The 16,329-nt window shown below is 41.4% G+C and overlaps 1 protein-coding gene across 13 annotated transcripts in view; it reads left to right on the top strand.

Moving 5' to 3' along the window:
- Nucleotides 1–16,329, top strand: part of PHF6 (PHD finger protein 6) — a 63,376-nt gene that overhangs the window by 32,490 nt on the left and 14,557 nt on the right. For 7 of the 13 annotated variants that reach the window (XM_070066649.2, XM_089324175.1, XM_070066648.2 and 4 more), the window contains 4 exons: nucleotides 2,243–2,409; nucleotides 2,570–2,713; nucleotides 4,947–5,051; nucleotides 8,592–8,725. In XM_070066649.2, coding sequence (XP_069922750.1) covers nucleotides 2,243–2,409; nucleotides 2,570–2,713; nucleotides 4,947–5,051; nucleotides 8,592–8,725 — 550 coding nt within the window. Of the gene's footprint in view, nucleotides 1–2,239; nucleotides 2,410–2,569; nucleotides 2,714–4,946; nucleotides 5,052–8,591; nucleotides 8,726–16,329 lie in introns of all 13 variants that reach the window. The other 6 variants (XM_008273229.5, XM_008273228.5, XM_089324172.1 and 3 more) reach the window with 1 other exon arrangement.

The raw sequence follows: 16,329 nt of genomic DNA on the forward strand, positions 1-16,329 counted from the left end.
GCTAATCCTCCGCCTTGCAGCACCGGCACACCGGGTTCTAGTCCCAGTCGGGGCGCCGGATCCTGTCCCGGTTGCCCCTCTTCCAGGCCAGCTCTCTGCTGTGGCCAGGGAGTGCAGTGGAGGATGGCCCAAGTGCTTGGGCCCTGCACCCCATGGGAGACCAGGAGAAGCACCTGGTCCTGCCATCGGATCAGCGCAGCGCGCTGGCCGCGGCGACCATTGGAGGGTGAACCAACGGCAAAAGGAAGACCTTTCTCTCTGTCTCTCTCTCTCACTGTCCACTCTGCCTGTCAAAAAATAAATAAACAAACAAACAAAAAACAGTGTGCTTTAAAAAAAACCCTGTGTTAGGAAAAATATTAGTATCTGAGAAATAGCAGTTGATCTGCTTTCTCATTGAGATATTAGTCTCTAGAATTATAATCAGTGATGTGGTAAAGGAAAATCAATGAAGGTATTATAACTTTGCTAAAAACTTTATAGTTTGAGCCAGCACCGCGGCTCAATAGGCTAATCCTCTGCCTTGTGGCGCCGGCACACCGGCGCTGGATTCTGTCCCGGTTGCCCGTCTTCCAGGCCAGCTCTCTGCTGTGGCCCGGGAGTGCAGTGGAGGATGGCCCAAGTGCTTGGGCCCTGCACCCCATGGGAGACCAGGAGAAGCACCTGGTCCTGCCATCGGATCAGCGCAGCGCGCTGGCCGCGGCGACCATTGGAGGGTGAACCAACGGCAAAAGGAAGACCTTTCTCTCTGTCTCTCTCTCTCACTGTCCACTCTGCCTGTCAAAAAAAAAAAAAACTTTATAGCTTGACCCTAAGATAAGTGAGCAATTGGTTGTTACACATTTTTGAGAATTTATTGTCTTGTATAATGATATGCCCTCAACTAATAAAATGTTTGTAGCAAAAACTGGAACACCTTTTTTTTTTAAAGATAAACTTTTTTAAAGATCTATTTATGTATTTGAGAGGCAGAGTTGCAGACAGAGAGAGAGGTCGTCCATCCACTGGTTCACCCCCCAAATGGTCGCAATAGCTGGAGCTGGTCTAATCCGAAGCCAGGAGCTTCTTCCAGGTCTCCCATGAGGATGTAGGGGCCCAAGCACTTGGCTCATCTTCCACTGTCTTCCCAGGCAGTTAGCAGAAATGCTGGCACCACAGGTGGAGGCTTAACTTACTATGCCACGATGATGGCCCCTGGAACACCTTTTTTAATGGTAGAAATTCTTTTCAAATTGCTGGGAAATGCAGTTCTAAAATTTCTACATTTGTTTCATCTACTATAATATACACAATTAATTCGCAGCATAGCTTTTCTACCACTTGTATTAGAAACTCCTTTTTGCTTAATATTTGTTTAATTACTTGATCAGTTATTTCATTCGTGGGTGACTTCCTTAATGAATTTGTTCATTCAGTTTTTATGATGGTTTGAAGAGCTATCTAGAGCAGTACCATCCGAAAGAACTGTTCTTTGATGGTGGAAACTATATGTTTGTACTGTCTAATGCAGTTGCAGCTAGGCACATAGGATCAATAAGCTCTTGAAATGTGGTCAATATGGCTGATGAATGGAGTTTAATTTTATTATAACTAACTTAAAGTTTTAAAAGTCACATAATCAAGATCATACAGGCCGGCGCCGCAGCTCACTAGGCTAATCCTCCGCCTTGCAGCACCAGCACACGGGGTTCTAGTCCCGGTCGGGGCGCCGGATTCTGTCCCGGTTGTCCCTCTTCCAGGCCAGCTCTCTGCTGTGGCCAGGGAGTGCAGTGGAGGATGGCCCAAGTACTTGGGCCCTGCACCCCATAGGAGACCAGGATAAGTACCTGGCTCCTGCCATTGGATCAGCGCGGTGCGCCGGCCACAGCGCGCTGGCTGCAGTGGCCATTGGAGGGTGGACCAACGGCAAAAGGAAGACCTTTTTCTCTGTCTCTCTCTCTCACTGTCCACTCTGCCTGTCAAAAATAAAAAAAAAAAAAGATCATACAGCTCACTTTTACAGAATTGCAAATCCAAAGGAAATAAGATTTCAATATTTGTAATATAACCATTTTATTATATTTGGATTTTGTTGTATTTTTCTGTAACATTGCATTGCGGTATTGGACATATCAAAGACCATGTCTCCTCATTTCTGGAGATGATTTCACGCCAAGGAGAAATGTATGTCCTAAGGACCTGTGAACTAATAATGGTCATTCTAAGACTGGTCCCTATAAAGCATTTGTTTATTTTTAAGCAGCTGATTTAGAAGAAAGTTTTAATGAGCATGAACTGGAGCCTTCATCACCTAAAAATAAAAAGAAAAGTCGCAAAGGCAGGCCACGAAAAACCAATTTCAAAGGGCTGTCAGAAGATACAAGGTCCACATCCTCCCATGGAACAGATGAAATGGAAAGTAGTTCTTACGTACGTAGAAAACTTTTGGATTCTTAACTTTTTGTTGTGCCATGAATATTTTATTTAAACTGTGTCTATAGATGAAGTTCCTCATTTGAAATGTAATGTAAGCTTGAAATACTGATAGGATTTTATTAAGTTGGTTTTTTCTTTCTTTTTACATTTACAGAGAGATAGATCTCCACATAGAAGCAGCCCTAGTGATACAAGGCCCAAATGTGGATTTTGTCATGTAGGGGAGGAAGAAAATGAAGCAAGAGGAAAACTGCATATATTTAATGCTAAGAAGGCAGCTGCACATTATAAGTGTATGGTAAGCATGGTTTGTTTTATTTTGCTTTTAAAGCTAAATTCTGAAAATCATTTAACTAATAGCCAAATGTAGCACTTACTTCCCTAGTATAGTGTTTTAGAATTTTGAATTGTGTATCCTGTAATCCCAAATCTTTTTTTTTTAACTTTTATTTAGTAAATATAAATTTCCAAAGTACAGTTTATGGATTACAATGGCTTCCCCCCTCCCATAATTTCCCTCCCACTCACACCCCTCCCGTCTCCTGCTCCCTCTCCCATTCCATTCACATCAAGATTCATTTTCAATTATTTTTATATACAGAAGATCGATTTAGTATATATTAAGTAAAGATTTCATCAGTTTGCACCCACACAGAACACAAAGTGTAAAGTACTGTTTGAGTACTAGTTATAGCATTAATTCACATTGTACAACACATTAAGGACAGATCGCACATGAGAAGTAAGTACACAGTGACTCCTGTTGTTGACTTAACAATTTGACACTCTTGTTATGGCGTCAGTAATCTCCCTAGGCTCTAGTCATGAGTGGCCAAGGCCTTGGAAGCCTTTTGAGTTGGCCGACTTCGATCTTATTCTGACAGGGTAATAGTCAAAGTGGAAGTTCTCTCCTCCCTTCAGAGAAAGGTACCTCCTTCTTTGATGGCCCCATTCTTTCCACTGGGATCTCACTCGCAGAGATCTTTCATTTAGGTCTTCTTTTTTTTTTCTTTTCCAGAACGTCTTGTCCAATCTTTTTTTAAAAGATTTATTTTACTTGAAAGTTAGAGAAGGAGAGGCAGAGAGAGAAAGGTCTTCCATCTGCTGGTTCACTCTCCAGTTGGCCATAGTGGCTGGAGCTGCGTTAATCTGAAACCAGGAGCCAGGAACCAAGAGCTTCTTCCGGGTCTCCCATGTGGGTGCAGGGGCCCAAAGACTTGGGCCATCTTCTGCTGTTTTCCCAGATCATAACAGAGAGCTGGATCGGAAGTGGAACAGCCGGGACTCAAACTGGCACTCATATGGGATGCCGGCGCTGCAGGCGGTGGCTTTACCTGCTACGCCACAGTGCTGGCCCTCCCAAATCTTAATAAACTTCATATTTTCAAAAATAATTGTCTTCATGTTTTTGTAGCATTTGACATAGTCCTAATTATAGTTACCATATTCAAAATAATTCATAATTTATTTCATAACTAAAAATTTCAACATTTTATGAAAGATATTTTAGGCCTCTACTGTAACTTAATAAATACTTCTATTATTGTGCCTAACATACTGATTAACAATTATTTATTTATGACCCTATCTTCTCTAATAGACTCTTAATTCCTTGAGGATAAGAATGAAATGAGGATAAGTTTTTATCTTTGCAAGCTTAGATCCAGGCCTGACTTATATTACACATAAATGTTTTTGAGTTAGGTTATATTGGATTACTTACCCATTTTATGACCAAGTTTATAAAATTGCATTATTTGTACCATAGATTTGTTTGAAAAATATTTATCTTCATCTAGTTGAAAGGCAGATCCACAGAGTAAAGAGAGAGAAAGAAACAAACAGAGATCTTTTATCCACTGGTTCACTCCCCAAATGCCCACAACATCCAAGGCTGGGCCAGGCCGAAGCCAGGAGCCAGAAACTCCATTCAGGTTTCCCACAAGGGTGGCAGGGACCTGAGCACTTGGGCCCTCTTTGCCTCACAAGATGCACATTAACAGGAAGCTGAATTGGAAATGGGAATAACCAGGACTGAACTGGCCCTCTGATTTAGGACCAATTGTACCACAACACTCACCCCATTTTATAGATTCTTAACTAGAGGGCATATGAGATTTACCTGGGAAGCTTTTGCCAAAATATATGCACTTAGGGTACCCATGGAGTGGCTCCCAAACATGACTGTTTTGAAAAAACAGTGTGGTTCTGATCTGCATCTGTAATTGAAATGTGCCAATGTAAGCTATTTTTTAAAAGAAATGTAAAGCAGTTGAGATGATAGAATATTGTTGAAATCTTCATTGTTTGAAGAAATGTATTTAATCTTAGCTCATGCTGGCAATCTTAGTTTTATTTTATTGTCTTTGAGTTGTATTTTAATGATGTGAATATATTAAAAATAATTGGAGTTAGTACTTGATTATTCAGGAATATCATCTTAGAAAATTAATATAACACATTTGTTATTATCTTGTTTAATTTTTTTCTCATAAGAGCTCTGTTAATGTTCCTGCATTTCTCTTCTCTAGTTGTTTTCTTCTGGAACAGTTCAGCTCACGACAACATCAAGAGCAGAATTTGGAGACTTTGATATCAAAACTGTTCTTCAAGAGATTAAGCGAGGAAAAAGAATGGTCTGTGGTTTTTAAACTTATGTTATGCAGCATTACTCTTAACTCTGCTTTAAATATAGAACACATCTCAAATTTATCAAGTCATCAAAAATTTAATATAAAATAGTTCGTATGTTAAACAAAGTGTACGTTTGACTTATTTATAGTGTAATAACGGATACTGATATTATGAAACTTACTCCTTTTTCGAATTAACATCATTTCTAAAGAGAATTATGAATTACACTAACGATTTATATTTCAAGGTAGTTGTAAGCCCTTTGATAAAATGAGTGAAGATATGGATGTGATAAACATTGTCAAGCATAAAATGTTATATTGTATAATCATGCTTAAAGAAGAATTTCATAAACCTAATAGAGCTTTGAGAATCTGTGTTAATCGTTTTCTTTTTACATAAAAGAAAAAGATTTTTAAGGCTTTAGGTTTGAAGTACATATAAACAGTTATGTCTTAAAATGTTTATCATAGCTTTAAAGTTTTCTTTATAAAATGTGCCTTAGTCTGTTTTTATTATTTTTATTATGTTTTAAAGATTATTTATTTCAGGCCGGCGCCACGGCTCACTAGGTTAATCCTCCGCCTTACAGCCTTGGCACACCGGGTTCTAGTCCCGGTCGGGGCACCGGATTCTGTCCCAGTTGCCCCTCTTCCAGGCCAGCTCTCTGCTGTGGCCCAGGAAGGCAGTGGAGGATGGCCCAAGTGCTTGGGCCCTGCACCCCATGGGAGACCAGGAGAAGCACCTGGCTCCTGCCTTCGGATCAGCGCGGTGCGCCGGCCGCAGCGCGCCAGCTGTGGCGGCCATTGGAGGGTGAACCAATGGCAAAAAGGAAGATTTTTCTCTCTGTCTCTCTCTCCCTGTCCACTCTGCCTGTCAAAAAAAATTATTTATTTCAAAGGCAGAGTTACAGAGAGAGGGAGAGACAGGGATCTTCCATCTGCTGTCTTTACTCCCCCAGTAGCCACAATGGCCTGGGCACGGCCCTGGGCTGGACCAGGCCAAAACCAGGAGCCTAGAACTCCATCCAGGTTTCCCACATGGGTGGCAGGAGCCCAGGCATTTGGGCTGTTATCCGCTGCCTTCTCAGGCACACTAGTTTGGAACTGGGTCAGAAGTGGAGCATTCAGGACTTGAACTGGTACCCATATGGGATACCCGCGTCACAGGTGGCAGCTTAGCCCACTGCTCTATGACAACAGCTCCCTAGTGTCATGTTTTTAAACATTCTGAACGACTGATCAGTGGCTTTGAGAAACATTGGCACTTTTAGGGATCACTTACTCCCTTAAAGCTTATAAATATTATAAAATGTCAATGGAGTGCAAAGTGTTTTCCTTAACACAGCACTTATTTCTAGAAACAACTTTTAATTTTTGAATTTTTGTTATAAAATCATCCATCACCTTCAGTTCATCATTTGCCATAAACTGTAGCACTTTTTCATTTATGCCTTTTATTCATGTTGCTTGTTGTATTTTAAAGCAGAGGTAAGACTTCATATCATTTCAGTATATATCTTTTTTTTAAAGATGTTTATTTACTTGAAAGAGTTAGAGAAAAAAGAAGAGGCAGGGAGAAATGTCTTCCATCCGCTGGTTCACTCCCCAATTGGCCGCAGTGGCTGGAGCTTCCAATGCAAAGCTAATCCTGAGTTTGCCAATCCGAAGCCAGGAGCCAGGAGCTTCCTTCAGGTCTCCCATGTGGGTGCGGGGGCCCAAGGACTTGGGGCGTCTTCCATTGCTTTCCCAGGCCATAGCAGAGAGCTGGATTGGAAGTGGAGCAGCAGGGACTCGAACCCGCACCCATATGGGATGCCGGCACTGCAGTTGGCAGCTTTATCTGCTGTGCTGCAGCACTGGCCCTCTCAATATATGTCTTTTAAAAACTGGACTTCTCCTCATCTAACTACAGTGTCATTACACCTTATTAATTAACAGTAATTTCTTAGTGTCATTTATTTAATACTCAATTTATGTTTGTTTTCTGTCAGCTGTCTCAAAACCATCTCTGCAAGGTCAATTCGTATGAGTCAGGATCCACAGAAGGAACACACATTACATTTTTGTTGTTGTTGTTGTTGTTGTTTTGTTTTTGACAGGTAGAGTTAGTGAGAGAGAGAGAGAGACAGAGAAAGGTCTTCCTTCCGTTGGTTCACCCCCCAAATGGCCGCTACGGCCGGCACACTGCACCGATCTGAAGCCAGGAGCCAAGTGCTTCCTCCTGGTCTCCCATGCAGGTGCAGGGCCCAAGCACTTGGGCCATTCTCCACTGCCTTCCCGGACCACAGCAGAGAGCTGGGCTGGAAGAGGAGCAACCGGGACTAGAACCTGGAGTACTGGCGCCGCAGGCGCAGGATTAGCCTAGTGAGCCACGATGCTGGCCTACATTTGTTTTTATATTTCTGTATCCCTTAAATAATCTAAGGCAGTCTGTCCTCCCTCTTTTTTGTGAAGTTCCCTTTCAAACTCTCATATAATGTTTTCAAAACAGTAAAAGCCTTTGTCTAAATCCATTAAAAACGACCCTTTCTTTTTGATGGTATGAAAGTTACTGATGTGATCTATTCCATTTAGTTCCAGTCAAGTTTATTGGTACTTTGATTACTGTTTTAAAAATGAAACTCATTTATAACAGAACCTGTAGTACTAAAAAAGGAAAAATCACTTCACCGTATCATGCAGAATACTGTTGTATCATATAGCTGAAGTCAGAATAGATGACTAGAATAACCATTCGGTTCTCTTGATCACTTTTTCCCCTGTACTTTTGAAGGGTAAACAGTGACATAACACTTCCCACAAATATGCCAAAAATAGTCTCCCACCCCTCAAAAAATACAAGGTCATCTAAGTTTTCAATAAACTTGAAAACTCTGTACCAAAACCCCCATTCCTGGAGAAAAGGCTTCTTAGCCTAACTTTTCTTAGACTTATTTGACCATGAAACCCCCTTTTCAACAGACATGTTTTCATCTAAGAACATTCTGTAGGCAAGGCTGAACTAGGCCAAACTGAGAAGTCTTGAAAAAGATTTCAGCTCTTTTAGTTTCCCTCTGCCCTTTTGCCTCCTTGGTAGTGATCTCTTTGGGAAGAGGGGGGTACTTTCCTGTTTTCTTATTCTTTCCCCCAATTATAATAGGAAGGGATCTGATATCAGGGAAGAAACAAAGTCAACCATTGAAATACACAATACCATTCTACTTTTGTATCTAACAGCATTAAGGAGTATCTTGTTTAGATTTAAATGTGAGATCTGATGAGTGGTGTAGTTTTCCCAACAGGCTGGCATATTCCAGATGTTAAATGGTGGAAACATCAGGAGATGGTGTAATATTCAAAGGTTTATCAAAGTATGGTTTATATTGTAGTATTATTTTAATTATATGCTATATAATAAATTTAATGTGCCCTTTTTGATGGAAAATGGCTCCTATTTGCTTTGTAAACTGGAATGCTTGGCTAAAATATGTCAAAAATAGAGTAAGAAAGCCTCAACTTTAGAATGCTGCTTACAATTATTCTTCCTCTTTCTTTAAACAGAAATGTACACTTTGCAGTCAGCCCGGTGCTACTATTGGATGTGAAATAAAAGCCTGTGTTAAGACTTACCATTACCACTGTGGAGTACAAGACAAAGCTAAATACATTGAAAATATGTCACGAGGAATTTACAAGTAAGAAAACAACAATTGTCCATTTTCATAAATATGTCAGTAAGTAACTATGCTTAAATACATGGCATTCATTCACTTGATTTCTATTCTTAGATGGTCTTTAGTCAAGTATAGAATACTGAGGATATTATTAAAGGAATAAGTAGTGCAGTTTGCATTTTCCCCTGACTATATGTCCTTGGATTAAAATTCATTCATGCAGTATTATGCTTGCTAGGGCAGGCATTGTACTAGGAGCTGGGTATACACTATTGACCAAAACAGAGATAGACTGTGTCCTCATGAAACTTATAGTCTAGTAGGATAGATCTATTAATTAAATAGCCAGGCAAATAAATATACAAACTACATAATTGCTCTTAAAAAGTTAAAAGATATGGAGGCTGGCATTTGGGTACCATGAGTTAAGCTGCTGTGTACAATGCTGGACTTGCATATCAGAGTCCAGGTTCAAGTCCCAGCTGCTCCACTACCTTTTTTTTTTTAAGATTTATTTTATTTATTTGAAAGAGTTACAGAGAGAGGTAGAGACAGAGAGAGAGGTCTTCCATCTGCTGGTTCACTCCCGAGATGGCTGCAACGGCCGGAGCCGCGCCAATCCAAAGCCAGGAGCCAAGAGCCTCCTCTGGGTCTCCCACGTGGGTGTGGGGGCCCAAGCACTTGGGCCATCTTCCACTGCTTTCTCAGGCCATAGCAGAGAGCTGGATTGAAAGTGGAGCAGCCGGGACTAGAACCAGTACCCAAATGGGATGCTGGTGCTTCAGGCCAGGGCTTTAACCCACTGCTTTACAGCCCCAGCCCCTCCACTTCCAATCTACTAATATTCCTGGGAAGGCAGCAGAAGATGGTTCAGGTGCTTGGGCCTCAGCTACCCAGGGATTCCTGATCTCTGACTTCAGCCTGGTTTGGCCTTGGCTATTGCAGCCACTTAGGGAGTGAACCAATGTAAGTCTCTCACTGTCTGTCCCACTCTCTTTGTCACTCTGTCTTTGAAGTAAATAAATCTTGACCTTCAGGTAGGACAGAAGCAAGAGTAGAAATGAAGAGATTAATTTGGAGGCTGTTGCTGGTAGTTCAAGTGCAAATTGTTGGTAGCTTAGAATAGGATGTAGTTGTGAAGATAGAAGGCAAAAGATTCTCTTTGGAAGATGATGGAAGAGTAAGGAATGGGTATTTGGGATTGCATGCCACTGTCTTCCACTTACTTGTGCTGCCTTAGGGTAGTGATGTCAGTATATTGCCTTAATAGTTCTGTTTGTTTAAGCAAATGGAGGATAATTTGGTTGGGATCCCTGAACTTTTCATTTGCCTTGAGAGTTGTAAAGCACTTACTCTGACATGCCTGGAATGCAAGAACCCAGTGATTTTAGGTCCTACAATTCTGTGTGAAAAACAGCTGACAAAAACACTCAGCAAGTCAGCAGTGGGCAGCACCATGTAGGATGCTAATGTTATAAAATTTACCAAATCCTACTTAGCAATCAAGGCATAAATACTTCTCAGTTGAGTTCAGTCAAGCCTTTAAGGAACAGATAATCCCAATGTTATTTAAAGAGGTCCAGCACATGGCAAGAGATGGAAAATTCATTGGTTCATTCTGTGAAGCTTGCATAAATGTGATACCAAACCTTACAGATACAATAAAAGAAAAACCAAACTGAAGACCAGTTTCACTTTATAAATATATATGTACAAAAATCTTAAAATTACTCAAAATCACCTCTGGATTAGAATTTAAAGACTGTTCAAAACTAGGAAATATATTAATGTGATCTGTTATAATTAACAAAGAAAAATCTTATTGCCTGCTTGATGAATGGTGAAAAAACATTTGATAATATACACTATCAATTTCTGGATTTTAAAGTACCATTAGCAAGCTAGGAAGCTTTTAATAGAGTGTTTATGGGAAAACAACAGTTAGTTTGCTTAGTGTTAAAATAAAGAATCAGTGGTTTTAAACAGGGATGAGCCTCAGAATCACCTGGAGGTAGATAGAGCCCTCTTTAAAAATGTCCATGCCAAGGCCAGTGTTGTGGTGTAGCAGGTAAAGCCTCTGCCTCTGATGCCAGCATCCCATATGGGCACCAGTTCCTGTCTGAGCTGCTCTGTTTCCAATCCAGCTCCCTGCAAATGTGCCTGGGAGGGCAGTGGAAGATGATTCAATTGCTTGGGCCCCTGCACCTACATGGGAAACCCAGAGGAAGCTCCTGGCTTTGGCCTTGCCCAGCACTGGCCATTGCTGCCATCTGGGAGTGAACCAGTAGATGGAAGATCTCTCTCTTTGTAACTCTTGACTTTCAAAACAAATAAATAAATCTTTAAAAATAAATAAAAATGTCCATGCCTGAACCCTACCCTCAGAGATGGAAATTCAGTACATCTTAGTTGAGGCCCAAACTGTATTTTGATGACTGCCCAGGTAATTCTTAATTCATCTCTGAGAACTGTTCAACTAAATATGCTTTCATTCAGATTAGGAACAAGACAAAGGCACCAACTACCTACATTCTTCCAGAGGATTAAGCCAGTGAAACAAAAAATGAAAGAAAAATGTCTAACAAATAAAATAATCAATATTTTTATCATTGTCTTTCAAGAAAACCCAAAGGAGTCAACTCTGAATTTATTAAAATTAATAGGAGTTCAGTAAGATTGCTGAATATGAGATAACTTTAAAAAAAAATTCCTGTAATAACTAGTCATTAAAAAAAATGCCCATCACCTCCCATACACACACACACAAACACACACAGTAAAGGTGAACCTTTTCTGTCTTTAGAAACAATGACATTTTAGGACTGGTACTGTGGAGTAGCAGCTAAAACCACTGCCTGCAATGCTGGCATCCCATATGGGTGCTGGTTCAATTCTCAGCTGCTTCACTTCCAATCCAGCTCCCAGCTAATGTGCCTGGGAAAGCAGCAGAAGATGGCTTAAATACTTGGGCCCCTGCACCCATGTGAGAGACCTGATGTTGCTCCTGGCTTTGGCCTGGTCATTGTGGCCATCTGGGCAGTGAACCAGTGCATGGAAGATCTGTCTCCCTCTCTCTCTCTCTGTCTGACTCAGCCTTTCAAATAAATAAATAAATAAATCTTTTTTAGGTGACATTTTGTAAAGGACTCAGATGGTTGATGAAATGTATTATGTTCCTTGATAGAGAAACTCAGTATTGAAAGATACCTACTCTCATCAAATTAATGTACAAATTTAATTTTAATTAATTTCAGTTACTGACGATTTTATCTAGAAGAGTAAATACGGTATAATTTTCCATTTCTGATTAGATTTATCTGATGTGATGTGAGAGAAATCTTAATATAGAGGATGATTTCCCTCCTAAAAGACATACAGAAGAAAGCACTGCAAATACATAGTAGGCAGTTTGTCAGTAACACCAGAGTCCCAGGTTACCATCGCTGTGCTCAACTATGCTTGGAACATACCTCCATGTATGTGCATATGTGCTTTTGTGTATGTAGGAAAATCTCTAGGAACGTTCAGCAAACTTTTGATGCTCATTACCTCCCAGTAGTTACATAGGGATAGAGGAGAAAAGAGGCAAATTTGTATTCTCCATTGTATGAATTCATGGTTATTAAATATTTCACAAGCACTACATTATTATGTGAAGTAACCATTAACAATTTTAATCACAGACCCATATTAAATAGCTAAGATTATATAGAGAATTATTTAAATATTTAATTTTAGCTAATTTGTAATTACCTATTTTCATTTTTGGAAAAAGAAAGTATAGAAAAGAAAAGAAACTTCATGTCAATTTTAATTCTATGCAGAGGTAACAATTTTAAATCATTTGGGATGTTTTCTTCTAGACATTTGTGTGATTATGTATACATGTCTATCTATGAAAACAAAGTATTCTTATATATTCTGTTTCATAATCTGTTTTCTATTTACTATATCTGAGACATTTTTTCCTGGACACTTAGCAGTTTTATATCTGCTTTAATTGTTGCATGGGATTCCATTGCATGGCAATATCAATTTGCTTTATAGGTTCCTTTTCTAGATACTTAGTGGTTTTTTTTTTGTTTTTTTTTTTTTTTTTTACGTTGTAGCTATTAGAAAATCATGTTTCAGTGACCATCTCTAAACAAAAATATTTGCACTAGGATGCATGGTGATTTGAATTGCTCTTTTTGCCTTTTTTTATTTTTTTAAAAATTTTTTTTTATTTTTTGACAGGCAGAGTGGACAGTGAGAGAGAGACAGAAAAAAAGGTTTCCCTTTGCCGTTGGCTCACCCTCCAATGGCCGCTGCGGCCGGCGCATCGCGCTTATCCGATGACAGGAACCAGGTACTTCCCCTGGTCTCCCATGGGGTGCAGGGCCCAAGCACTTGGGCCATCCTCCACTGCACTCCCTGGCCACAGCAGAGAGCTGGCCTGGAAGAGGGGCAACCGGGACAGAATCCGGCGCCCCAACCGGGACTAGAACCCGGTGTGCCGGCGCCGCAAGGTGGAGGATTAGCCTAGTGAGCCGTGGCGCCGGCTTCTTTTTGCTTTTCACATTGAAATGTGTTTCTTTATCTTTTTATTTTTTATTATTATTTTTTTTTTGACAGGCAGAGTTAGTGAGAGAGAGAGAGACAGAGAGAAAGGTCTTCCATTCTGTTGGTTCACCCCCCTAATGGCCGCTACAGCCGGCACGCTGCAGCGATCCGAAGGCAGGAGCCAGGTGCTTCCTCCTGGTCTCCCATGCTTGCGCAGGGCCCAAGGACCTGGGCCATCCTCCACTGCCTTCCCAGGCCACAGCAGAGAGCTGGACTGGAAGAGGAGCAACAGGGACAGAATACGGCAGCACAACTGGGACTAGAACCCGGGGTGCCGGCCGCTGCAGGCGGAGGATTAGCCAAGTGAGCCACGGCACCGGCCTGAAATGTGTTTCTAAAATCAGCTTATTATGTGGGCTCCTGATAGAGAGGCCTTTGAGTTCAAATGAGATTCCATCTGTGACTAGTTTGGGAACAGAAGAATGAACAAACAGAAGAAAATGCAAGGAGAAATATTTCTGAATAAAGTGGCTTCTCTATCTCCTAAATGTGGCTTTCCATCCTTACCGGCCTTTTCTGGATCTTGACATATTCATATTAAAAAAAATGAGGCAGGAATGTATAAATGATTTTTATGTATGTTAATCCTGTACTGTCCATTTTTTAAAGATTGTTTATTTATTTGAGAGGTAGAGTTACTGACAGTGAGAGGGAGAGACAGAGAGAAAGGTCTTCATCCTCTGGTTCACTCCCCAGATGGCCGCAACAGCCAGAGCTGGGCTGATCAGGAGCCAGGAGCTTCTTCCAGGTCTCCCATGCAGGTGCAGGGGCCTAAGGACTTGGGCCATCTTCTACTGCTTTCCCAGGCCACAGCAGAGAGCTGGATGGGAAGAGGAGCAGCCAGGACTAGAACCAGCGCCCATATGGGATGCCAGCGCTTCAGGCCAGGGTGTTAACCCGCTGCACCACAGCGCCGGCCCCATGTCCATTTTTTAAAAATGTTATTTCTTCAGGGGTGGGCATTTGGCCTAGTAGTTTAAGACACTACTTGAGATGCCTGTATCCCATAGAAGAGTATCTGGGTTTGAGTCCCAGCTCCTCTTGATTCTAGACCCTAGGAGACAGCAGGTGATGGTGGTTCAAAGTAGTTGTGTTGTTACCACCCATGTGGGAGACCCAGAATGAGTTCTTGACCTTGGCCTGTCCCAGCCCTCTCGATTGGTAGGCATTTGGGAGTGAACCAGTAGATGAGAGATTGGTTTGTCTTTCTACCTCTCAAATACATACGTATATACATACATATGTACATATATATGTAGTTTCTTAAAGTGAGTTCTGTGACAACAGGGATCTTGTTAAGTCAAAACCTTTGACCTTGGGGCCAGCATTGTGGTGTAGTGGGTTAAATCACTGCTTGCAATGCTGGCATCCCATACCTATAAAAGATGTACATCCCAAATTTGTCAGTTTGTGATTTCATGGTGCAGTTTAACTTGCATCTATACTGTCTTCCCCATATTTCCTTATCAGTTGGTTCAGAAGTTTAATTAGATTCAGGTTGCATTTTTAGGGAAAAATGCTTCATGAGTTGTGCTAGGAATTCCACTCTTTTATTTTAGTTTAGTTGAAAGGCACAGACAGAAATTGTCCATCTTTTGATTTACTCCTGGAATGTCAGACTGAAGCTGGGGACCCTAGTATTGAGCCATGATTTTTTTTTCTGTTTTTGGAATATTTATTTTTGAAAGAGAGTTAGAAAAGGAGAGATAGAGATCTTCAATCCGCTGGTTCACTCCCCAAATGGCCGCAATGGCCAGGGCTGGGGCCAAGCCAAAGCCAGGAAAAAGGAGCTTCATCTGTGTCTCCCACATGGGTGCAAGGACCCAAGCACTTGGGCCATCCTCTGCTGCTTCCCTAGGACATTAGCAGGGAGCTGGACAGGAAGTGGAGCAGCCAGGACTTGAACTGGCGCCCACACGGGATTTGGTGCTGCAGGCAGCGGCTTAATTGCTGAACCACAGCACTGGCCCCGATTTTTCTTTATTTCTATAACAAAAATTGTTTCCAATGGACAGCATTTGAAGAGTATAAATCCTTCCCAGATCTGTGAAAGTTATTGAAAATGCTTTTTTTTTTAAAATTTATTTATTTGACAGATAGAGTTAGTGAGAGAGAGACAGAGAGAAAGGTCTTCCGTTGGTTCACTCCCCAAATGACCACCATAGCCGGAGCTATGCCCATCCGAAGTCAGGATCCAGGTGCTTCCTCCTGGTCTCCCATGCAGGTGCAGGGCCCAAGCACTTGGGCCATCCTCCACTCCCCTCCCAGGTCATAGCAGAGAGCTGGACTGGAAGAGGAGAGGAGCAACCGGGACTAGAACCCAGTGCCCATATGGGATGCCGGCACCGCAGGCAGAGGATTAACCAAGTGAGCCACGGTGCCGGCCCCTGAAAATGCTTTAAGAACAAAAAAAAATGAGCAACACTAGACTGAAGTCAGTTGTTGTTCTCAACTCCAGTCCTGCCTTTTTATTTCCTTAATGTTAGGTCTGGTTTAGATCAACTGTTTGTGATGTGTGATTTCCTGGATTGATCATTTTTAGACATTACTGACCACAAGAGGGCATCCAGTGAACATTTTCTAAGCATTGTTCCACTGTCATTTTGTCTATAATTGACATACAACTGAGCTCAAAATACTCCAGCTTCTCCAAAAATCGCCTACCTTTTGTTTTTCTAATTAAAAACTGGATTTCAAATATACGGTGTTTTTACTCAAACGATGTTTGGCGATAGGTGTTGTGACTCAGTCAGTAAAGCTGCTTCTTTCAACGCCCACATCCCATATTGGGGTGTGCGAGTGAGTCCCAGCTCCTCTGCTTCTTGGAGGCAGCAGATGAGGGCTCAGGTACTTGAACCACAAACGTAGGAGACCCTGATGGAGTTCCTGGCTCCTGGCTTCAACCTGGTACAGCTCCAGCTATTAAAGACATTTGGAAAGTGAGCCAGCAGATGGAAGAATCTGTCTCTCACTCTGTCACTCTGCTTTTCAAATAAATCCTTAAGGAAAAAGGTTATTTGAAC

The sequence above is a fragment of the Oryctolagus cuniculus genome, chromosome X, assembly GCF_051225735.1.
Source record: "Oryctolagus cuniculus isolate XC-2025 breed Fujian yellow rabbit chromosome X, ASM5122573v1, whole genome shotgun sequence".
NCBI classification, from domain to species: domain Eukaryota; kingdom Metazoa; phylum Chordata; class Mammalia; order Lagomorpha; family Leporidae; genus Oryctolagus; species Oryctolagus cuniculus.